The sequence below is a fragment of the Macaca fascicularis genome, chromosome 7 (assembly GCF_037993035.2).
Source record: "Macaca fascicularis isolate 582-1 chromosome 7, T2T-MFA8v1.1".
NCBI classification, from domain to species: Eukaryota; Metazoa; Chordata; class Mammalia; order Primates; family Cercopithecidae; genus Macaca; species Macaca fascicularis.
This window is the reverse complement of record NC_088381.1, coordinates 69,314,333-69,339,632: the sequence shown is the minus strand read 5'-3', so window position 1 is coordinate 69,339,632 and position 25,300 is coordinate 69,314,333. Positions and strand designations below refer to the sequence as shown.

Sequence of the window (25,300 nt, the reverse complement as noted above, 5' to 3'; positions counted from 1 at the left end):
TTGGTTTTCAGATACCATTATAAGTTTTTTCTTTTAATTTCATTTTATACCCATTCCATAAAGCACATAAATAACTAGTTTCTTCTTTGCATTAGCTGCTAAGGACTGAGAGTCAAAGCTATGGATCTATTCCAGTAGACAACAGAATCTTTTGATATGTCCTGTAGCTACTAACCTCACCTCTGATTTCTTTCTTTCTTTTCTTTTTTTTTTTTGAGACAGACTCTTGCTCTGTCGTCCACACTGGAGTGCAGTGGCGCGATTTTGGCTCACTGCAACTTCAGCCTCTCAGGTTCAAGAGATTCTCCTGCCTCAGCCTCCCAAGTAGCAGGCATTACAAGTGACAGCTACCACACCTGGCTAATTTTTGTATTTTTAGTAGAAACGGGGTTTCACTATGTTGGCCAGGATGGTCTTGAACTCCTGACCTCAAGTGTTCTGCCCGCCTCAACCTCCCAAAGTGCTGGAATTACAGGCATGGGCCACTGTGCCTGGCCTCCTCACCTCTGATTTCATCCTTTTCTTCTCCCACATTTCTCTCAACCCTGAATTCTTCAATTTTCTACTTCACCACATAGTACTGGAGGTATCTTTATGGAACAAGACAGTATAAATAAGTTTAAAATATGCAAAGCACTGCAGTAGGGACTAGTGGATATCAAAGGATGAATCAGAGGCTGACTGTCTCAATGCCCTCCAGGAGTTGGCCCTCTGGTGGGGGAGAGAGATACACATAAGGCAAACCACTCTGAGGCCAATGTTCGAGAGGAGCACGAACAAAGTACAGGACAGTGCGGAGCAGGAAGCATGACACGGACTCAGAAGCTCCATCCGGAGTAAGAAACACCCCTTTCTGGAGCTCCCTGAGCATCTCTCTATCATCGCACTTATTTTTATTTATTTACTTATTTTTTTGTGATTGCTGGAAGAATATCATTATACTTAAGATCCTATGTGGAAAAACCTGTTTATGTCCATTGCCCCTGTTAAGGTACTGAGCATGAGGGACATGGTCTTATCCATCATCTTTGTATCCCCAGGGCCTAGCCCCAAATCTGGCACAGAGTAGATGCTCAATAAATGTCTGTTAAATGAATGAGAAAGCTTTTAGTAGGTACGGAAGTGACCAGGCACTCCAGGCAGAGTGACCAGCATAAAAAAGACAGAATGTCTGTACCATAAGACCAATGTCCAGGATGCAAAAATGTGAGGTCTGGTAAGAGTGCAGCTGGAAAAATCCTTAGGGCATAGAATGACACATGGAAGGCAACATCTTCACCATTTTCTGGTAAGCCCTGCACATTGTAGTTTTGATAATGCTTTTAGGTTACACAGCATTCTTTCTACATTCAGAGAGGTTTTATTTGCTAATTGAATGACAATAACTATGGTGGCTTTACAGTCACCATAGTTGTGTGTGAAGGGTCGTATTTGCTATTTTACTTCTGAAAGCCTATCTGGTATTACTTACTGTTCTAGCAGGAGACAATAGTGGTGAAGATATACCTGGCCATAAAATAACCTGAACAGGCCATCCTGACTGAAAGAGCTGCTTGATGAAGGTAGACATCCATTTACCTAGCTAGAACCAGCTGGGTCATCTCTGAAGTTTAACAGTGGCAAATGTCATAAGAAGAGGCCCGCCCCTCAGATTCTGAAATCAGCCCCCCCATGTTCTGAGAGGTTAGCTGGACTTGGTAAAAGACTTACGCAAATACCAAGAAATGCACTCAGGATAACAGAGACTTTCTCTGTTCCAAGCCCTGGGTCTCTAAGAAGGAAGCCTGTGATTCCTTAAGAAAAATAACAAATGACAATACTTCTGCCATCAAGAAAGAAGACACGAGAAGAGCCTAAGCCTAAGGACACATACAAAAAAGAAGGAAGCAGGATTAACAGTTAAAAATCTGGGAAGGGTACATGCTGTTTAAATGGAACCGTGGACAGAGAAAGTTTTCAGATTCAAATTTGGCAAGACCAAGAAAATGTACTTACTAAATAACAGGAAAGTACAGATCACTTTAATGATTCATATGCTTTGCCTCCAAATAATAGCTCAGCAACAATGCTAACTGAAGCTACTGCCTCTGGCTACAATGCATGATTATACTGAACACTTAATATATGCTGTTTCAGGCTACTGAGGAAAGACAGTACAGCGTCTATGAAATGCTCCTGTCCTGGAGGAGCTCACAATCTGCCAAGGACCTCGAGGTCATATCCACAAACTTAAACAAAGAGTGTAAGGGTGCAAATGCTGAGTGACAGCAGAACTTGTGAAGATGGTAAGACTCAGATAAACAGAAATAAGATGACATAATACAACTGGAAACACTCAGGAAAGGAGGAAAAAAATAATACTTTTAGACAACTGGTTGTGAATGAGAAAAGTGTTTTTTTTTGAGATGGAGTCTTAACTGTGTCACCCAGCACGCAGGGTGGAGTGCAGTGGTGCAATCTCAGCTCACTGCAACCTCTGCCTTCCAGGTTCAAACAGTTCTCCTGCCTCTGCCTCCCAAGTAGCTGGGATTACAGGCACACGCCATCACAGCTGGCTAATTTTTGTATTTTCAGTAGAGACATGTTGGCCAGGCTGGTCTCAAACTCCTGACCTCAAGTGATCCGCCCGCCTCGGCCTCCCAAAGTGCTGGGATTACAGTTGTAACCCACCACGCCCAGCCCAAGTGAGGAAAGCATTAATGTCTTCCTTCCAATAAGTGTATGAGGAGGAGGGACTGGATAGATGAAGACATAAGTACAAGGATGTTTGCACTCATAAGGATGCTTACTGTTGGCAGAATTCAAAGTTTGAATTCAATGTAGGGAAAAGGTAGTATGAACACACAATTTATGGTCCACACAAGAAGCACTTCTGAAAGTAGAAGGCAGGCTAAAACTAATTATTAATAACAGGTGGTAATTATCCAAAATAGGCACAGACTGGCACACGGCAGGGGGACCAGTACACAAGCAACAGGGAGCCACTGAATAAGTATTTCTGGATTTAGGTGATGGCGATGAGAATGGAATGATGGGGTAAATGGAGGACTTAGTACATGGCTAGATATGGTAGGGAAATGACAAATCTAGGTGAATATTCCTTCACATAAAACATGAAATTTGGAGGGGAAGTTTTCAGGAACTTGAGTTTAAAGATGGGACAATCAAGTGGAAGTGTCCAGAGGAAAACAGAGACATGGAACTAGAGCTGAGGACAGACATTGGAAATAATATAAAGAGATTGGTTAGCCGGAGGTATAAGAGCAGACAAGTAACAGCCAAAGAGATAATCCCATTATCAATTTCTCATTTAAAGTTTGATAGTTTTCATACTCCTCTTCAATTCCTTTCACTCACAATGGTTGAGCCCTCCCAATTCTCCACTTGCCCTGCCAAATCTCAAAGAGCTTATCACGCCACTCAGTTAGCAAAGAAAACCTTTCTGGCATTTCTCACATTTGCAAAGAGCTTTTAGGATATATTTGCTAATAAAATCTGCCATTTTAAGTCTTATGTTTAGCACTAGACAAGATAAAAACTGGGAATTTAATATCCCTCCCCACAAGTAATCTTTTTATTTTTGGCTAATGGAGTGACTCAAATATTATTAAATGATTTGATTACCTTTTTAGAGAAATTTAGTTGTTGCTTGCATCCAGCAAAGGAGGAAAAATAATACTTACATAAAACTGGTTGTGAAAATATGCAAGGGAAAAAAGTATTAATGTTTTCCTCCCAGTACATTTATGAGGAAAAATCTGGAGTAGATGAGGATACAAGTACACGGATTTTTTTTTTTTTTTTGAGACGGAGTCTCGCTGTGTCTCCCAGGCTGGAGTGCAGTGGCGCGATCTCGGCTCACTGCAAGCTCCGCCTCCCGGGTTCACGCCATTCTCCCGCCTCAGCCTCCCAAGTAGCTGGGACTACAGGCGCCCGCCACCATGCTCGGCTAGTTTTTTGTATTTTTAGTAGAGACGGGGTTTCACCATGTTAGCCAGGATAGTCTCGATCTCCTGACCTCGTGATCCACCCGCCTCGGCCTCCCAAAGTGCTGGGATTACAGGCTTGAGCCACCGCGCCCGGCCTACACGGATGTTTACACTCAGGCAAGCTAGGATCACAGAGAACCCTAAGATCCCAACCTTGGCCAGCAAAGCACACTGCTTCTCCCCTACAGTAGTCCTAGAAAGGCTGGTACAAAAACCAGTGTACTGATTAGGCTGAGCAGTGAACTGCATCTTCCACAGGTGATAAGGGGGGAAAAATGGAATAAATGGCAATTTTCTGCCATTCCACACAGGGAATGTTCAGCTTCTGGTTCATGAGAAAATACAAGTACTATACAAGCCTCACAGACAGGTTCAAAAAAGCATTTGTTATAGCAGTGATTTGCCAAGTTTCATATTCTGTTGAGAATATTAAGAGCCCATATCCAAAGTTGGAAGCCTAAAGCCTGATTAATGGGTTTAGGAAGGTACTATTCTCCACAGGGGAGGGCTTCAGAAGAGTAATCGTCCCTGTTCTCACGCCATTAGCATTACCGCATAGACTGATTTCCACTGCAGTTGAACAAATAATAGAAACTGTTCAAGTGGCCTAACACAGATAACTCACTTTAAGACTTCACATTAATACAACAAGAGAACAGATAGAATTAAGAGTATTTGGTGCTCAAAAGATATTTACTCCATCCTGGCTAACACGGTGAAACCCCGTCTCTACTAAGAAATACAAAAAATAGCCGGGCGAGGTGGCAGCGCCTGTAGTCCCAGCTACTCGGGAGGCTGAGGCCGGAGAATGGCGTGAACCCGGGAGGCGGAGCTTGCAGTGAGCTGAGATCCGGCCACTGCACTCCAGCCTGGGCTACAGAGCGAGACTCCGTCTCAAAAAAAAAAAAAAAAAAAAAAAAAGATCTTTACTCTATACTCCCTATTTCCCTCACTGCCTTGATATTAAAAGAAAACATACAATTGGGTTGTGCACTCACTACTTTAAACTGCCTGCTTTAAGTCTGCATTAGAGAAATGCAAAGTCAGGCACTTGAGAGAACAGCTTCAGACAAATGAGAGTTTAAAGACACCAAGCAGAATGCTTGTCCTCCAGCCCTTTCCTCTGCCTCTAGATGCTAACACACACTTGCCATGGTGTAGAAAGGGCTGAGAATACCTCAAGTATAGAAAGGGTTATGACTTTTTATAACCAAGTGAGATTTTCTGAACCTCTCAGCAACACTAACTGGGTTTATACACATCTGAGTCATGGGAAGAATCAATTTTATGACTAAGAGATTTTCTATGAATGTCAGTGGCTACTTTTGCTTCACACACACACACACACACACACACACGCAAAACAGAAAAAAAAAAAAAACCAGTTGTTAGTATCAGAGCAACCTTCTTAGCTGAAGGACTGTTCACACTAAGCCTTTATATCCCCCAAGGGGTACTAAGAACCAGCCAAGGAAGGCAAATTTCAGAAGCTTTCCCAACAAACACAATTCAGGGATAAGGGGTTCAATGTGCAAAGTCTTTTATTTAAAATTTTAAAAGTTAAGACTTACGACCACCTCAGTATATGCCATTCCTATTAGAAGGAGGTATGACGGTTTCAAACTCATGCAGAGCTGCATTTTCATTTACAAGTCTCTGTAGGCACTTTAGAAGTGAAGCTTGGCTTCAAAATACAAACACTGGGGGCTTTGGCTCAACCTTTTAATATAAAAAATTCACTGATGTACAAAAATGTGAAAGTGTGACAATGACAATTATGAAATCCTGTGACTGAAAGTCCCCTCAAGTGCACTCTGTGGTACACATGCGCCCGCCCACACAAACTCTGGCGTGGAAACATAAACTAATGCAAACCAGTGCTACCAAGAAGCACCAACACGTGTGTTCTCCATTCCACCAATCACAGACCAGTATCTACTCCAAACATCCAGTAACGAAAAGTATGGCATCTTCCCAGGAACAGCAAGGCAGGTTTCTTACTCACGATGAACCAGCACGAATAAACCCAGCAAAAAGAGCACTGCATACTAGAAAATAAACACAGAACCACACGTCAGAGAAGCATTGAAAAGTTCAAGGGTTCTTAGAGTTAATTAATAAACTGGTCTTCGTGAATATATTACTAAACTACCCAATTATTCTTTCATCTTTTAGCTGTAATCCATTTAAAAGTTTCCAATACTAAGCAAAAGATCACATTTCTTTAAATAATTTTCTTTTTTTTTTTTTTTGAGACAGAGTCTCACTTTGTCACCCAGGCTGGAGTGCAGCAGCAACCTCCACCTGCCATATTCAAGCAATTCTCATGCCTCAGCCTCCCCAGGAGCTGGGATTACAGGCATGTACCACCACACCTGGCTAATTTTTTTGTATTTTTAGTAAAGACAGGGTTTTGCCATATTGACCAGGCTGTTCTTGAACTCCTGACCTCAAGTGATCCGCCTGCTTCAGCCTCCCAAAGTGCTGGGATTACAGGTGTGAGCCACTGCGCCCAGGCTAATACTTTTTTTTTTTTTTTTTTTTAATAGACACGGGGTTTCACTATGTTGCCCAGGCTGGTCATGAACTCCTGGGCTCAAGCGATCCACTCACCTTGGCCTCCCAGAATGCTGGGATTATAGGCGTGAGCCACTGCACCTGGCCCAAAAGATTACATTTTTAATAAAACAAATAATACAGGCCCTTACCTTAAATTTAGGATAGTCATTCATGAGGATTGTCACAATTCCAATATAAGGAACAAATCTAAAACAAACAAAAAACTGATTATCACAGAATTTCCGATGTAAAGCAGCTGTTGTCATTCACTGAATATTATCAATATCTTCTACAGAATACTAATTTTCAATTCACAAAGTTCATTTCTATATACTGCCCTATTTGATCCTTTCAAAAGCCCAAGTGATAGTAAAGTTAAGAATATCACCATTTTAGAGATGAGGAAACAGATGATCATGCCCAAGGTACACGGCTTGTGTGTGGCAGAACCAGCACCAGATAGATCCAAGGTCTTAGATTTCCAGGTGGTGACTCTAATGCTACATGTTGATATAGTGCTAGGGGCTAGGTTTATCATCATAACCTTCAAGAAGCTGTCAATCTAGCTAGGGAGACAAAGCAAGCACAGCCAGAATATTACAAAGTACTTCATATTAAGTGGCCAAAAAGTGAGTGTAAGAGCTCATTATAGTACTTAGGATTTCACCACCTTCTCATTTGTTAACCACCTGTAATCTGTGTTTGGTCCTATTAATCTTGAAACTTTTCTAGAACAGTTTTCATCACCATATGTAGCAAACCAGTCTCAACCCCCATATTCCTTTCCATCATGGCACCATTTGACTTTCATGACCACAAATATGCTCTGGAAATTCCTCCTTCTTGGTTTCTTAATGTACCACAAATTTGTTTCTTCACCTACCTCTTTGGTTGCTACACCTTCTTTTCACTAGCTCTTTCTAATTCCTCATGCCCCTAAAGTTTTTCTCCTCAACTAAGCAAAACCACCTGTTACATGATCTTACAACACCTGATACATTTCCTTTGAGGTCTTTATAACAATTATACTTTTATTAAATAATTAGTTGTACGACAGATTCTATACATGTCTGTCTCCCCTGCTAAACTAGAAGCTCTATAAGGGCAACAATGATGCCTATCTTGTTCCCCCTGTACCCTCAAGGCCAACATAGTACCTTATACATAGGAGATATCCAGTATATCCTGCCTGATTGAATGTCTGAATGTCCGGGCCTCCTCTTTTTGCTCTCTCTTGGGGAAATCCTATTTTCTCCCAGGGCTTAAATTCCTCTCCATGCAAAAGACTACTTTGACATAAGAATTCAGGGCAGAAAGAGAAAATTAGCAGGGTACTATCGATGTGAGTGGAAGAGGTGGTTAGCAAATGTAAAACTTTCTTCTTTATCCTCCTCTTCTATTGCTGGACTCCAGAGCGGACTGACAATATTGTACTAAGCTAGAGCCTGTCATAGGGAGGCTGAGCTGAAGTGGAGGTTGACCTTTGCACACTTTAAAATTGCCCAGATACTTTTATTCAGGGTACCTACCTACAATCTTTGCACCATGCCAAACACAGCACAAACAGAAATTACCTCCCACATAACATCTACACCATCAAAGCCTTAGGCAAACTTGAACACACATTTTGTTTCGGACACATTTAACTTCCCTTTAAGAACTCCCCTCACTTCTGTCTCTTGTCCTCACCCCTCCCTGCTCCTCTCCCTTCTGGCAGGATCACTGAGACCTATCTCTCCTGCCCCAACCCCAAACTCCCACTAGTGTTTCTTAAAGCGTAGACCTCCTCTGTCACAAACGCTTGATGGCTTGTTAAAAATGCAGATTCTTGGCTGGGCACAGTGGCTCATGCCTGTAATCCCAAAACTTTGGGAGGCTGAGGCAGGTAGATCACGAGGTCAGGAGATCAAGACCATCCTGGTCAACATGGTGAAACCCTGTCTCTACTAAAAATATAAAAATTAGCTGGGCATGGTGGTGCATGCCTGTAATCCTAGCTACTCAGGAGGCTGTGGCAGCAGAATCGCTTGAACCCTGGAGGTGGAGGTTGCACTGCGCCATGATTGCGCCACTGCACGCCAGCCTGGCGACAGAGCGACATTGTCTCAAAAAAAAAAAAAAAAAACCAAAAAAAAACACAGATTCTTATATCTTTCCCAGATCGACTAAGTCAGGGAATTTCTGAAAGGTGGGGCCCAAATGATGCTCCTGCACATCAAAATTCAAGAAGCACAATTTTAGTGTGAGATGCACATATAGGTGTGTGATGGCAAATAATATCCCTTCTTAGGGTTCATGCTTTCATCTCAACCCCTGGGATCTCCAAGAGCTGAAAAGTAACAGTTGTTAAAGAACGGCATGGCTAAGCTCTAGGAGGATGGATAGAGGTTTTCTATATTTTTTATATATTATATATATACATATATAATATATATAATTTTTCCTTTTTAGTGCAGTAACTGTTATTTCTTTTGTCCCATTTTTAACACTTCCATAAAAGAAATAGCTTTCAGTGAAAGTAAATCACCTAATTTAAGAACATAAAGGCAAATGCCTCACAGTAAAGTACAGATTAAGAGCTATAAAAGCATCTGTGATTTCTACCAAGACATTAAGCTGCCAATTCTGATCTGATGATCAATAAGCAGCCATTCTCATACACAGAGACTCTGTTACCTCCATGCAATGATATCTATGCCCAAAGAACCACATCCTTGGCTCCCAGCAACCACATAGGCTGCTTGTGAATGATCCATGTAATTTTTTTTTTTAATTTTTATTTTTTTGAGACATGGTCTTACTTACCACGCTAGAATGCAGTGGTGTGATCATAGCTCACTACAGCCTTGAACTCCTGGGCTCAAGCAATCCTCCCACCTGAGTCTCCCAAGTAGCTGGGACTACAAGTGCACACTACCAGGCCTAGCTAATTTTTAAAATTTTTTGTAGAGACAGCATCTCACTACATTGCTCAGGCTGGTCTCAAACTCCTGGGCTCAAGCGGTTCTCCCATCTTGGCCTGTTAAAGTGCTGAGATTACAAGAATGAACCACCACACACAACCTGAAACTTTTTTTTTAAGGTTGGCTTTTCTTTGCCCACTATCAGTGAAATGAAAGTAACTTGGTCTTTAGGAGTAATATAAGCAAGATCTAAGGATGCCAGAACATGATGAGGCCGTCCAAAGTCAAACGACAGGTTTAATTGTCTGTGCCACTGTTACCCTCCACGGACAGAGATAAGCAGAGTTGATAATCAAGTGCACAGTGCTGCTATCATCAGTCATCTTAAATTCAAACCATTTGCAGGCTTTTGCCTATTCTGCTCAGATAAACTTATGTGCTAAAGCAGAGTTGCTAATAAGCAGGAGGTTTAAAATAAGTAAAATAAATGCCATCCACGAAGCCAACTCCAACACCAGCCTGTGCCAAGTTAATATCTAGAAGGCAAAATGCATTTCATATAGTTAAATACATTTCCCTGGGAATTCTTGGGATCACAGGTACTGCTGAGGAAGCAGCCTCAGAAGAAAGCACTGTCTCCTGATGCTCATAGAGATCATTAGACAAAAGGCCAAACAAACAGTAAAGAAAAGATGCCACAAAAATTAAGAAGAGACCCCAGCACAATTCTGTCAAATATCAAAAGGGGTCTATATCTGGGAAGTCTAGAATCCAGCAGCCAACTAAATGAGAGAGTAAGAGAATATGCAATGACCAGAAAAGGATCATCTTGTTTCTAGAATGACTTGTTTCAAGTAAGAAGTATTCAAAAAGTCTTATCCATAAAACTGATTTCAGTTAACAGAGAGCTCAATTACTCTGCTCCTTCCTTATATTTTTTTAATTCTTCTTTCCATTGTCAACATTTCTGTTCCCCGATCCTCTGCCAATCTTTCACCCTTTTCTCCTGCTGCTTTCTGCTCCTTGTTGACTAATGGATGCTCTTGAATTTTTCAACTTCCTGAGTTTAGAAAGAAATCACCCTATTAATACTTAATTGGTTCAGTATTAGTTTCATTTTCTAAAATTGTTTTTACTACGTGCTACAACATGAATAAGCCTTAAAAACATTATGCTACATGAAAAGAAGCTGGACACAAAAGACTACATATTATATGATTCTGCTTATATAAAAAGTCCAGAATAGGCAAATGCACAAAGACAGGAAGCAGATTAGTGGCTGTCAGGGGCTACAGGAAGTAGAGGATGGGGAGTGACTGCTAATGAGTACAAAGTTTTATTTTTGGGGTGACAGAAATGTTCTGGAATTCGATACTGGTGATGGCTGCACAATCTTGTGAATATACTGAAACCCACTGAACTGTAGTCTTTAAGATGGTGAATTTTATATTCTAATATACGTGAATTATATCTCAATAAAAAATTTTTAAAATTATTTTAATTTAGAGCCTTAGGACTCAACATAAAATTTTTTTAGCGTGCAGCTGTTAAAAAAACAAGAGAGAGACCAGCCTGGCCAACATGGTGAAACCCCATCTCTACTAAAAATACAAAAAATTAGCTGAGCATGGTGGCACATACCTGTAATCCCAGCTAATCGGGAAGCTGAGGCAGGAGAATTGTTTGAACCTAGGAGGTGGAGGTTGCAGTGAGCTGAGATCACACTGTTACACTCCAGCCTGGGCAACAAGAGTGAAACTCTGTCTCAAAAAGCAAACAAACAAACAAAAAAACAAAAAAAAAAAATTTTTTTTAATGCATAAAGGAGGTGGGGTGCAGTGGCTCACACCTGTAATCCCAGCACTTTGAGAGGTCAAGGCGGGCAGATCACTTGAGGTCAGGAGTTCGAGACCGCCTGGCTAACATGGTGAAACTAAAAATACAAAAAATTAGCTGTTTCTACTAAAAATACAAAAAATTAGCTGGGCGTGGCGGCACACACCTGTAATCCCAGCTACTCGGGAGGCTGAGGCAGGATAATCCCTTGAACCTGGGAGGCAGAGGGTGCAGTGAGCCAAGATTATGCCATCACACTCCAGCCTGGGCAACAAGAGCAAAACTCAGTCTGAAAAAAAAAAAGCATAAAGGAGGCCAGGCACAGTGGCTCACACCTGTAACCCCAGGACTTTGGGAGGCCAAGGGACTGCTTGAGCCCAGGAGTTCAAGACCAACTTGGGCAACACAAGGAGAACCAATCTCTACAAAAATTTAAAAAATTAGCCAGGTGTGATGGCATGCACCTGTGATCCTAGCTACTGAGAAGGCTGAGGTGGGAGGATTGCTTGGGCCTGGGAGGTAGAGGTTGCAGTGAGCCACGATTGTGCCACTGCATTCCAGCCTGGGTGTTAAGAGTGAGACGCTGTCTCAAGAAAAAAAAAGCATGAAGACATATGTGCTACAGTAACAGACTTGCCTGTGGAAAAGCTCTATTCTCAAGATTTGGGTACAGCCTGACTTTGAAATACCAGTTTAGTGTTTTATAAACACAATTGCCACAAAAGAAAGTGTTACGTTCCATTACCTGTCAAGCTCAGTAGAGGTACAATCAATGGAAAATAAATTTATATAGTTAAGATTCTGTGCTCCTGCTGTTCAGGTCTTTTTTTTTTTTTTTTCTACAGAAACTTCCTTAATGCAGAGAGTACCAGACTATTACATTTTTTAAGTAAAAGCTACAAAATGGTCTATATTTTCAATGTTGGGATTTAAAAAATAGCATTAAATAGTGTGGAATTTTTCTCTTGACGGAGTCCCGCTCTGTCACCCAGGCTGGAGTGCAGTGGCGCGATCTTGGCTCACTGTAAGCTCCGCCTCCTGGGTTCACGCCATTCTCCTGCCTTAGCCTCCAGAGTCACTGGGACTACAGGTGCCAGCCACCATGCCTGGCTAATTTTTTTTGTATTTTTAGTAGAGACAGGATTTCATCGTGTTAGCCAGGATGGTCTCGATCTCCCGACCTAGTGATTCGCCTGCCTCAGCCTCCCAAAGTGCTGGGATTACAGGCATGAGCCACTGTGCCCGGCCAGAATTTTTTAAAAAATTGTCCAGAAGACAAGTTACTTGAGTGAAAGCATATCTCCCCTAACCTTTCGTAGGATGGTACATCTTTTACCCAACCAATGGGCCAGAGTGAGTAAACAGAGCTGTAATGAACACTTAAGAATCGAGACCCAGGCTCGGTGTGGTGGCTCACGCCTATGGTCCCAGCACTTTAGGAGACTAAGGCAGGCAGGTCACTTGAAGCCAGGGGTTCCAGACCAGCCTGGCCAACAAGGCGAAAACCCATCTCTACTAAAAATATAAAAAATTAGCCAGGAGTTGCGGCATGCACCTGTAATCCCAGCTACTTGGGTGGCTGAGACATGAGAATCATTTGAACCTGACAGGCGGAGGTTGCAGTGAGCTGAAGATTGCTCCACTGCACTCCAGCCTGGGCAACAGAGCAAGACTTTCCAGCCTGGGCAAAAGAGCAAGACTCTGCCTCAAAAAAAAGAAGAAAAAAAAAGAAGACTCAGATAAAGGAACACTCAGTTGTACTGGCAGGAGCATAAATGAAACAGGCTTGGCAAAATTTGTCAAAAGCCTTAACATATGAGTATGCTTCACCCAGTAATTTCACTTCTAGGAATTTATTCTGAAGAATGGTTGGGCAGAAATGCTGAGATACACGTAACAAGGATGTTTATCATAACATTGTTCACAATAAAAAAGCTGGAAATAATCAGAATACCTAACAACAGGAGACTGACTGAATAAAATCTATCTACATATCCATAGGATACAGTATATGGCCTTTCCATACAGTGGAATAGCATACAGCTTTGAAAATGATGATATGATGGTAAATACATTGATTTGTAAATATGTAGTGATTTTTTGGGTAAAAAAGGGTTATAAGACAGTGTGACCACTCTCCTTTCATACACAAAATGCATTTATATTTGTATAAATATGTACATACTAGGGCTGGGTGCCACAATTCATGCCTGTAATCTCAGCACTTTGAGAGGCCAAGATAGGCGGATCACTTGAAGTTGGGAGTTTGAGACAGTCTGGCCAACAAATCGAGACCCCGTCTCTACTAAAAATATAAAAAATTAGCTGGGCGTGGTGGCACACACCTGTAATCCCAGCTACTTGGGAGGCTGGGGCACGAGAATCTTTTAAACCCAGGAGGCAGAGGTTGCAGTGAGCTGAGACCATGCCACCCACACTCTAGCCTGGGTGACAGAGCAAGACTCTGGTCTCAAAAAAAAAAAAAAAAAAAAGGCAAAAAAAAAAGTACATATTAATATTTTTATCTCTACACATAAAGGCTAATACAATGCAAACCAAAAAGTTAATAAATATTTATGGAGATCAAGAAAAAGGAGATAAGAAGTGACTTTGCTTTTTGATTATTGATATTTCCTTTATGTTGCTACATGAATCTGTGCATTTATAATCTGAGGAAAAACAAAAAGACTCAAAGAGATTGGTGAGTTTAAATAACCACGTTAGCAGCATCTTGGGAACTGAGGAAGATGGGGACTAGTATTTCTCAGAAGCACTGATGACTTAATTTGGATTATAAAAGTATTTTTAGCTCCATCAAAGGAAAAGTTCTTTAAAGTGGGGACATATTAAAAAAACAACAACAGCTCTGCAGCAGGCAAAGCACAATGATACCTGTTCTGATCTGATCTCTTTGGCCCCAAACTGAGCATCTCTCATGCTGTAACTGAGGAAGCTTTCACTTAGCAACTCATACTTCCTTCTCTGTGGGAACTGCGTTTCTCAGGCCTGTTTACTGGTGTAATAACTCTATATCCATACAGTCTGTTCTAGGTCAAAAGGAGCAGAGGTTCTGACAGTGGCAAAAGTGCCATGTGGCATCTAACCAGTGAGAATTAGCAACCATCCATTTCAGAAATGTTATGCTAGTAATTTTTGTATGATGGTTAAGGTGGACTATGCAGCCAGTCACTTAGGATCATCAGTGTAATCTTAGATACATAACCTAACTCATTTACGTTTCCTCATCTGTAGAATGGGAATATTAGGGTTGTTCTGAGGTTAAAATGTGGTAATACTTGTAAAGCACTTAGAATGAGTCTCTGGTACACAATAAGCCCTAATAAACGTGAGTTATTGTTAATACTATTAATAACATTAAGGGAGCAACAATGCCATACTTCCTTAATACCAACAACTTACAATTCCTGTCCTCCACTGAACTGTTCTCCTGATAAAATCTGAAACAAACAGGCTTAATATAACTTTTTAATTTCATTTGACCTCATCAATTTCAAGACTAGAAATATTATGGATTAAATTAACATGATAAAACTAATTTGGATGAACACTTTGAGCTGTTGACTTAGTACTTCTTAAGAAATATATGTTTGTGGTGAAACCCCATCTCTACTAAAAAATACAAAAATTAGCCAGGCATGGTGGCGGGTGCCTGTAATCCCAGCTACTCGGGAGGCTGAGGCAGGAGAATCGCTTGAACCCAGCAGGTAGAGGTTGCAGTGAGCTGAGATCGCGCCATTGCACTCCAGCCTGGGTGACAGAACAAGACTCAAAAAATAAGAAAAAAAAAATCTCAAAAAATAAGAAAAAAAAAAAATGTATGTTTCATGAGGCAGGATTAATAGTGCTCTAGACCCCCAGAGCCTAGCATAGTATGGACATAAGAGCACATGGAAGGTGCCCAATATTTCTTGAGTGAACCAAATAAGTAAACACATTTTTAAAAATTATCACATCCAATTCACCATCTCATCACTAGTATTCTATTCTTTTATTGCACCCCAGTTCCTCACCTCTGGAGTAGTATACCTGAAATTTTAGACACTTTTTAAGAAGCAAAATTTTCAAAGGACACAAGGGTGATTTGGTGGAACCAGAACCAAATCTCCATATTCAACTGTGTATGATCAAATAATATGATTGAGAGGGCCACACTTCAAGTGATATAAAAAGTTTGAGATGCTCCCCTCTATACTTACCCCCTGGCTCTCCCCACAACATCTTTTTTCTCTAGCCAATGTTGTCCTTGTTTATAGAGGCCTCGGTCATCAACCGCATTATTATCTCCTTTGGTCAAAAACTTGATATGCCCATTTTGCCTTAAAAGAGTAGAGGAAACCCAAGTCATCAAATACCTTCATGGCATTTAAAGCACAAAATCTGTTCTTGTTAACCAAAAATGTTTGTGGCATTGGGCTATCTTATCACCATTCTAGTGCTGAAATAATGATTTATGGAGCTGTAAGAATGTTAATAGCTGTGTTGTTTATAAACGACTAAAAGCAAACTAAAGATCCAATATTAAGGAGGTCAAATATTATGTAAGCATTAAAATAATAGTATAGAAGAATATTTAATGACAAGATTGCACAAATGTTATTAAGTGAAGAATACAAAACAGCATGTTCAGTACAATCTCATTTTTATATTAAAATATATACATATTACCAATTTTCTGGAAACACAAAGAGCAAAGGAACACAATAAACTATCTCACAGGATATAATTGGCAAGATACAGACTATGGGAAGCTACAGAATAACCCAGTTTCTCCAACTAATGACTTGCAAGGAACAAAGAAAGTTCGGGAAGTGACCTACAGATTAAACAACAGACAGCCAGGCTCAGTGGCTCACGCCTGTAATCCTAGCACTTTGGGAGGCTGAGGCGGGTGGATCACCTGAGGTCAGGAGTTCAAGACCAGCCTGGCCAACATGGTGAAACCCTGTCTCTACTAAAAATACAAAAATTAGCTGGGCGTGGTGGTGGGCGCCTGTAGTCCCAGTTACTCGGGAGGCTGAAGCAGGAGAATAGCTTGACCCGGGAGGCGGAGGTTGCAGTGAGCTAAGATCACGCCACTGCACTCAAGCCTGGGCAACAGAGCGAGACTCCATGCCAAACAAAAAAACAAAAAAAACAAGAGACTATAAAGCCACATCAACTAATTGCAGCTGAGGACTTTATCTGGATCCAGAAAGTTATGACACAATTGGGGATTTGAACAAATATCAAAAACTTGATGATACTAAAGAATTGTTTGGCCAGGTGCAGTGGCTCTCTCCTATAATCCTAGCACTCTGAGAGGCCAAGGTGGGTGGATCACTCGAGCCCAGGAATTCAAGACCAAACTGGGCAACATGGCAAAGCAAAAAATACAAAAAAGTTAGCCGAGCATGATGGTGTGCACTTGTGGTCCCAGCTGAAGTGAGAGGATCACCTGAGCCTGGGGAGGCTGAGGCTGCAGTGAGCTGTGATCACATCACTGCACTCTAGCCTTGGAGACAGAGTGAGACACTGTCTCAAATAACAAATAATAATAACACAGGAGGGGAAAGAGGTGGGAGTAGAGAAGGAGCAGAATTTACTATATATTAATCATCACTGGGACAGTGATGATAGATACATGGGGGTTCCTTATACTCTTCTGTGCATGTCAGAAACTCCCCAAATTCAGAAAATAAAAGCAAAAAAAAAAAAGGTATTAGACAAGATCTAAAATAATACAGACCAATGTATAAACAGATCAGTGGATCAACAGTGGCTATCTATGGCTTTCTTTAGATTAGCTTTATCTTCTTTTTTCTCCAACAAACATGAGTTACTTTTATATTAGGAAAAAATGTTAGCTTTAAAAGAAGAAATACTTCAATTCTTCAGATATGCCACGGTTTACAGGAACAGTATTTTGTTTTTTTGTTTTGTTTTGTTTTGAGACAGAGTCTCACACTATTGCCCAGGCTGGAGTACAATGGTGTGATCTCGGCTCACTGCAACCTCCGCCTCCTGGGTTCAAGCGATTCTCCTGCCTCAGCCTCCCAAGTAGCCAGGATTACAGGTGCCCGCCACCACACCCAGCTAATTTTTTTGTATTTTTCGTAGAGACAGAGTTTCACCATGTTGGCCAGGCTGGTCCCAAACTCCTGACCTCGTGATCTGCCCACTTCGGCCTCCCAAAGTGCTGGGATTACTGGCATGAACCACTATGCCTGGCCAGGAATAGCATTTGCTTGATCAGAAAATTATTAGTTTAATTCTACTAAAGAACCATGAAGTTTCTAGTAATTTTAAAATTTAATTGAAAGCAAAGTATATTTTACAGTTGATAAAGCCTAGCTGAAAATTAATTCAAGTGCATTTGGATTGACCACTGCAGTAGAAAGAAGAAAATTAGCTTCAGGTTTCTATGGGCTAATATCCACTTAGATTCTAAGTCAGAAACTGGCTCACTAGATGTTAAATCTGCAGAGGAAACTAATTTGGGAGGTGTTGCAAACACCAAAGATGGTTAAGTGCAAACAGTCACATTAAAAATAAGATTCCAGTTAGAAAAAATGCAAATATAGAGAGAAAAATAATCTGTAGCTGACAATTCAGTAAGTGAATAAAGGAAAAATTCTGAAGAGTAAAAGAGGACAGGTGCTAGGAGGGGCTCACTGCAAGAGTGAAAGTCAGGAGCAGCAGGAAGGAAAAGTGAATTCAACCCAGAAAACAATACCAACTCCACACATGCAGAAAAGGCAAATCAGATATGAGGAGATAAAACCCAGGAAATGGGGAACTTCCCAGAAAAAGGAAAGGGTGCTAGAGAGATCTGGACTACTCCCAAAGACTTGATTTGCTGGCAAAACAAACAAACAAATATATTAACACACCCAATTTCCCCTTCTGGGATGTAATCAGGAGACACCACTATAGCTTTTTTTAAAAAGCACAGATATCCTTCATCTACTTAGTGGTGACACAAATATTCTCTGGTGGCAACCAGCTCTTATTAGACTTATTTTTTATTTTTTTGAGATGGAGTTTCACTCTTGTCACCCAGGCTGGAATGCAACGATGCAATCTTGGGCTCACTGCAACCTCCGCCTCCCGAGCAGCGGGGATTAAAGGTGTGCACCACCACACCCAGTTAATTTTTATATTATTAGTAGAGACAGGGTTTCACCATGTTGGTCAGGCTGGTCTGGAACTCCTGACCTCAGGTGATCTGCCCTCCTCGGCCTCCCAAAGTGCTGGGATTACAGGTGTGACCCACTGCACCTGATCTTACTAGACATATTAAGTCCTACTCCAGCATTTCACAAGTCATAGGCTCAAAATACTGAATGAAGGTATATTTACATAGGATTTTCCCTTGCTGGAACAAGGACCAAATATTTAATATTATCTACTTCTAGGGAGATCAAAGAGTTTAGAATTTAATTCACCCATCACAATACTGTGAAATTAGGAAGAAGGAAATACCACTTTATAGATGAGAAAAAATAAGACCCCAAAAGCTAAATGGGTACAGAATAATGTATCCATCTGCATGGGAAAAGCAAAGCTAAGGATTAAGTCACCCAATGGTAAAATTTCTCTTTCCAAATACGTAATCACATGCCAGTGTTCAATATCATCCAATTATAATATTTCCTGATATGGTTTGGCTGTGTCCCTACCCAAATCTCATCTTGAACTGGAGTTCCCATAATTACCATGTGTCATGGGAGGGACCCAGTGGGAGGTAATTGAGTCATGGGGGCAGGTCTTTCCCAAGCTGTTCTCGTGATAGTGAATAAGTTTCATGAGATCTGGTGGTTTTATAAATGGGAGTTCCCCTGCACATGCTATCTTGCCTGCCGACACGTAGACATGCCTTTGCTTCTTCTTTGCCTTCTGATTGTGAGGCCTCCCCAGCCATGTGGAACTGTGAGTCCATTAAACCTCTTTCCTTTATAAATTACCCAGTGTCAGGTATGTCTTTATTAGCAGCATGAGAACAGACTAATACACCTCCTATAGGATGAACTTACTAACTACATACATTTTGAATATTATTTGTCCCCATATTTAAGAGCAACATTAATACTATTAAACCAAATGGGGCTGGGTGTGGTGGCTCACGCCTATAATCCCAGCACTTTGGGAGGCATAGGTGGGTGAATCATTTGAGGTCAGGAGTTCAAGACCAGTCTGGCCAGCATGGTGAAACCCTGCCTCAACTAAAAATACAAAAATTAGCTGGGCATGGTGGCAGGCGCCTGTAGTCCCAGCTACTCAGGAGGCTGAGGCAGGAGAATTGCTTGAACCCAGGAGGCAGATGTTGCAGTGAACCAAAATCGCACCATGTGCTCCAGCCTGGGTGAAAGAGCGAGACTCTGTCTCAAAAAAAAAAAAAAAAACACAAATGGTAACTCTGACCAGATATTTCAGTCTCCCCAAAAGAAAAAAGAAAATTGAAATTTTCTGAATATTAATATCTACACAGGCCTGCAAGTTGAAGGTATCTCAAGAGTCTGAAATAAATCACCAAAAACCCCAGATTATAAGTACCATATTTAAAATCATCAGAATTCTTACACAATTATTTTAAAAATTTAAGGATTTTCCAATTAAAAATTATCTGTCTATGAATCTGCCCAGAAACAGTTTTAAACTGAAGTCTATGACTCATTCAATTTCTTTTTCTTTTTTCTTTTTTTGAGATAGAGTCTCACTCTGTTGCCCAGGATAGAATAAAGTGGCATGATCTCAGCTCACTGCAGCCTCAACCTCCTGGGCTCAAGTGATCCTCCTACCTCAGCCTCCTGAGCAGCTGGGACTACAAGTGCACACCACCGTGCCTGACTAATTTTTTTTTTTTGTATTTATAGAAACAGGGTTTCACCATCTGGTCTAGATGCCCAGGCTGGTCTAGTGCTCCTGTGCTCAAGCACTCCACCCGCCTCAGCCTCCCAAAGGGCTGGGATTACAGGCATGAGTCACCACGCCCAGGCAAACTCACTCAATTTCAAATAATCATAAATAAAAATGGAGAAATTTTCCTCCAGCTTAAATAAGGCCTGAGCTCAGTTTGATTCTCTCTGATATATTTAGTGGAAAGTTGGTTCAGCTTTGTTCATAACAGGCATTGCTGAGAATGAACAACACAAATCCACTTTGAGAATCTGGAAAACACTATCTGCACTGAATAAGCCTCTATAATTCCAAAATAAATTTCTTTTTTTTTTTTTTTTGAGATGGAGTCTCACTCTGTCACTCAGGTTAGAATGCAGTGGCGTGATCTCAACTCACTGCAACCTTAGCCTTCCAGGTTCAAGTGATTCTCCCGCCTCAGCCTCCTGAGTAGCTGGGATTACAGGTACCCACCACCACACCTGGCTAATTTTTGTACTTTTAGTAGAGATGGGTTTCACCATTTTGGCCAGGCAGGTCTTGAACTCCTGACCTCAGGTGATCTGCCCGCCTCAGCCTCCCAAAGTGCTGGGATTACAGGCACAAGCCACCGCTCCTGGCCCCAAAAAAATGTCTAAAAATTTAAGTTATTCCTTCTCAGTCAATAATATAATGTCACTTTAAATTATAGTATTTTCACATACATACTGACATCGGATTTTATTAAAAAAAAAAAAGCTGTCACATCTTTATTTCACCAATGAAGAAAGAACTCTTCTAAACTAGAATGTTTACAGGAATTTCAAAAACCAATGGTTGACAGTTCCTTCTTCTTTAAGCAGAGGAAAAAAACCAATTTTATAGGGTGGTAAAAATAAGATAGTTTTTACAGAGAGCTTTTGCATATTCAAGAACTAAAATCCACCAGGTGCAGTGGCTCATGCCTGTAATCCCAGCACTTTGGGAGGCCAAGGCAGGTGGATCACTTGAGGCCAGGGGTTCGAGACCAGCCTGGCCAACATGGTGAAACCCTGTCTCTACTAAAAATACAAAAATGAGCTGGGCATGGTGGCACATGCCTGTAATCCCAGCTACTCAGGAGGCTGAGGCACGAGAATCGCTTGAGCCCAGGAGGCGGAGGTTGCAGTGAGCCGAGATAGCACCATTGCATTCCAGCCTGGGTAACAGAGGGAAACTGTCTCAAAAAAAAAAAAAAAAAAAAAAAAAAAAAAAAAGAACCTAAATCATGCCTACTCTTTCACTTCTCGTCTGTGTGTCATCCAGAATGCCTCCCTTTTCTTTCATTTCTTTGTTTTCTTTTATGAGACAGGGTGGAGTGCAGTGGCACAAACACGACTTACTGCAGCCTCAAACTCCTGGACTCACACAATTCTCCCACCTCAGTCCTCCAATTAACTGGGACTACAGGCACATGCCACTACGCCCAGCTATTTATTTATTTATTTATTTATTTATTTATTTATTGAGACAGACTCTGGCTAATTTTTATATTTTAGTAGAGACAGGGTTTCACCATGTTAGCCAGGCTGGTTTCAAACTCCTCACCTCAGGTGATCCACCCACCTCGGCCTCCCAAAGTGCGGGGATTACAGGCGTGAGCTACCGTGCCTGGCCTTTTTCGTTTTGTTTTGTTTTATCAGAGAAGGAATCTTACCATGTTGCCCAGGCTGATCTCAAACTCCTGGGCTCAAGCCATTCTCTCACCTTGGCCTCCCAAAGTACTGGGATTGTAGGCATGAGTCACTGTGCCCAACCAGAAGATTATATTTAGGATCTATCTTTATGTCATAGTTTTTTGGAATTATATACAGAGTCACTGACAGGTTGGGAAGTAAAAGGGAACCAGGAAAAACCTTCAGGGAAAAATATGAACCAATAAATAATTATTTACAGCTTTCAAAATGTTCACTAAACTTTCAAATGGACTGGAAGAGGGCCTAGAGGTTCCTCACTCTTTCATAGTCTTTAGGCTATCAAAACTAAATACCACAAACACTTAAACAAAAGCAGTTAGAAACAAAGATGATATACTTTGCACATACTTTTCATGAATCTTCAAGACTCGGTGAACTATAGGAATCTCTCTTCCTTCTATCCTAAAAACAACAATTTCTCCCACTCGTATGGGATCTTCAACTCGATTTGTTAGAAATAGAAGATCTCCTCTATGAAATGCAGGTTCCATGCTGCCACTAGGAGGGAAAGAAGAATATAATAGCAAAAAGAAAGTATGAGATTAAACGTACTTTCCAAATTAGATATTCAACAAAATAAAAAATATCACTTCTGGAGTATACTCAATACTTTAACAACTATATCAACAGAAATGTGTATTGTTCTCAAAATATGGTTTCCTCAGACTAATAAGTTACGACAAAGGATTTTTAGTTATTAACCTTCACTGACTAGTTCCATTTCAAGTATTACTATTCAAAGAAGCTTAAATCTTGAAAAGGTCAGTGTTACTAATTCCTTAACCTTTTAAAATTTCAAATGACAAACAGAATATAAAAGAATGAACTTTAAAACAATGCCCTTATTCTCACTTCATCTGAAAACACTAAACATATTCAAATATGCAAATTAGAACTGGATCATCTTCCTCTGCCATTTATAAAGATAACAGCCAAGATGACCTTACAGGTTCAACTCATTTAGAAGGAAAAATGGCTCATCAAGTCAAAGAACTGTCAGCCACAGAGATAATGCTTGTGTTATCAATTTACTTATTTTAAAAAGAGAAAAAAAAAAAACAAGGAATAAGCAGAGATTTTTGCCTAAGAATTTCAGAAGCCAAGAAAAGATTCAATTCTATGGTAATAAGTAAGACTAACTTCTACAGAGTATCTTCTTACCTCTTACCTCTTCCATCCTACACCAAGTCCTAAAAAGGTCCTAAGATATTTGCACTAATTTATGAACTCCTTTTTATCTAACAAGAAGTAGCCCATCAGTATTTTTCAGAAACTCAAGCTCCGGTTTTCTATAACAACAGCTTAAGTAACAATAGAAAGACAAGAAATAAAGTTCAATGCGGGAATAAGTACAAACTCCAAACACTTTTGTTTAAAGACTCTCATCCCTCTATGTAAAGGGATATAGCAATGGGTCTCAAACTTTGCTGCACATTGGAATGACCTGAGGAACTTTTAAAAAATCTCGGCCAGGTGCAGGGGCTCACACCTGTAATTTCAGCACTTCGGGAGGTCGAGGTGGGCAGGTCACCTGAGGTCAGGAGTTCGAGACCAGCCTGGCCAACACAGTGAAACCCAGTCTCAACTAAAAATACAAAAATTAGCTGAGTATGGTGGCGCACACCTGTAATCCCAGCTACTCAGGAGGCTGACGCAGGAGAATCACTTAAACCCAGGAGGCGGAGGTTGCAGTGGGCTGAGATTGTGCCATTGTACTACAGCCTAAGCAATAGAGTGAGACTCTTTTTCAAAATAAAAAAAAAAAAGAAAAAAGAAAGAAGGAGAAGGAGGAGGAGGAAGAAGAAGAAGAAAGAAGGGAGGAGAAGGGAGAAGGAGAAGAGAGAAGGAGGAGGAGGAGAAGAAGAAGAAGGAGAAGGAGAAGAAGAAGAAGAAGGAGAAGGAGAAGGAAAAGAAGAAGAAGAAGGAGAAGGAGAAGGAGGAGAAGAAGGAGGAGAAGAAGGAGGAGAAGGAGGAGAAGAAGGAGGAGAAGAAGGAGAAGGAGAAACTGGGGGCCAGGCACCATGGTTCAAGCCTATCATCCCAGCACTTGGGAGGTTGAGGTGGGAGGATCACTTGAGATCAGGAGTTCAAGACTCGGTCTCTATAAAAAATAAAAATTAGCCAGGTTTGATGGCACACTCCAGTCTGGGCGATGGAGGGAGGCCCTGTGTTAAATGTTCTTATCACAAAAAAATAGAAAGGGGGGAAACTTTTGAAAGTGATGAATATATTCACTTCCATGATTGTGGTAATGGTTTCACAGGAATATACTTACCTGCAAATTAATCAAGGTGTATACATTAAATATGTACAGCTTTTTGTATGTCAATCATCTCTCAATAATTTGGTTAAAAAAGAGTAATCTAAGTACTATTACTTAGAGTCTAGATAATGTTAATGTACTATTACTTCAATTCTAGATAATATTAATAATTCAATTTATTTTAAATCTGCCCATTATCTCCAGAAAGGATTTGGGCTTACAAAATTAAGCCCAAAATCTGACAAAACTATAATGTTTCTTTTCTTTTCTTTTTTTTTTGAGACGGAGTTTCGCTCGTCGCCCAGGCTGGAGTGCAATGGAGCGATCTCTGCTCACTGCAACCTCCGCCTCCTAGGTTCAAGCGATTCTCCTGCCTCAGCCTCCTGAGTAGCTGGGACTACAGGCGCCTGCCACCACACCCGGCTAATTTTTGTATTTTTTGTAGAGACGGGGTTTCAACATGCTGGCCTCGAACTCCTGGTCTTGAACTCCTGGCCTCAAGTGATCTGTCTGCCTCAGCCTCCCAAAGTGCTGGGATTACAGGCATGGGCCACCACACCCAGCCTGTAATGTTTCAATTAAACAACCAAGTGGTAATTCTCTAAAAACGAGTTACTAAATTGGGTTTTAAAATCACTAAGAGTGGCTGGCCATGGTGACTCATGCTTATAATCCCAGCATGTTGGGAGGCCAAGGTGGGAGGATTGCTTGAACCGAGGAGATCAAGACCAGATTGGGCAACACAGTGAGATCCTATTTGATATAGTTTGGCTGTGTCCCCACCCAAATCTCATCTTGAATTCCCATGTGTTGTGGGAGGGACCTGGTAGGAGGTAATTGAATCATGGGGCGGGTTTTTCATGTGCTGTTCTGGTGATAGTGAATAAGTCTCATGAGATCTGATGGTTTTAAAAAGGGGAGTTCCACTGCAAAAGCTCTCTTCTCTTGTCTGCTGCCATATGAGACGTGCCTTTCACCTTCTGCCATGTCCCCAGTCACGTGGAACTGTAAGTCCATTAAACCTTTCTTTTGTAAATTGCCCAGTCTTGGGTATGTCTTTATCAGCAGCATGAAAATGGACTAATACACTGTTTCTACAAAAAAATTAAAAAATTAACCAGGTGTGGTGGAGCAGGCCTG

General features: G+C 41.0%; 1 protein-coding gene across 5 annotated transcripts in view; it reads right to left on the bottom strand.

The window, feature by feature from the left end:
• Window positions 1-5,512: 5,512 nt before the first annotated feature.
• SEC11A (SEC11 homolog A, signal peptidase complex subunit) overlaps window positions 5,513-25,300 on the bottom strand; it is a 44,902-nt gene continuing 25,114 nt past the window's right edge. For 2 of the 5 annotated variants that reach the window (XM_005560387.4, XM_065548362.2), the window contains exons 3-6: window positions 22,246-22,395; window positions 15,505-15,624; window positions 6,698-6,755; window positions 5,513-6,037 (exon numbers count right to left, since the gene is read on the bottom strand). In XM_005560387.4, coding sequence (XP_005560444.1) covers window positions 5,987-6,037; window positions 6,698-6,755; window positions 15,505-15,624; window positions 22,246-22,395 — 379 coding nt within the window. In that variant the 3' untranslated portion in view covers window positions 5,513-5,986. Of the gene's footprint in view, window positions 6,038-6,697; window positions 6,756-14,707; window positions 14,746-15,504; window positions 15,625-22,245; window positions 22,396-25,300 lie in introns of all 5 variants that reach the window. The other 3 variants (XM_005560388.4, XM_005560386.4, XM_005560391.4) reach the window with 3 other exon arrangements.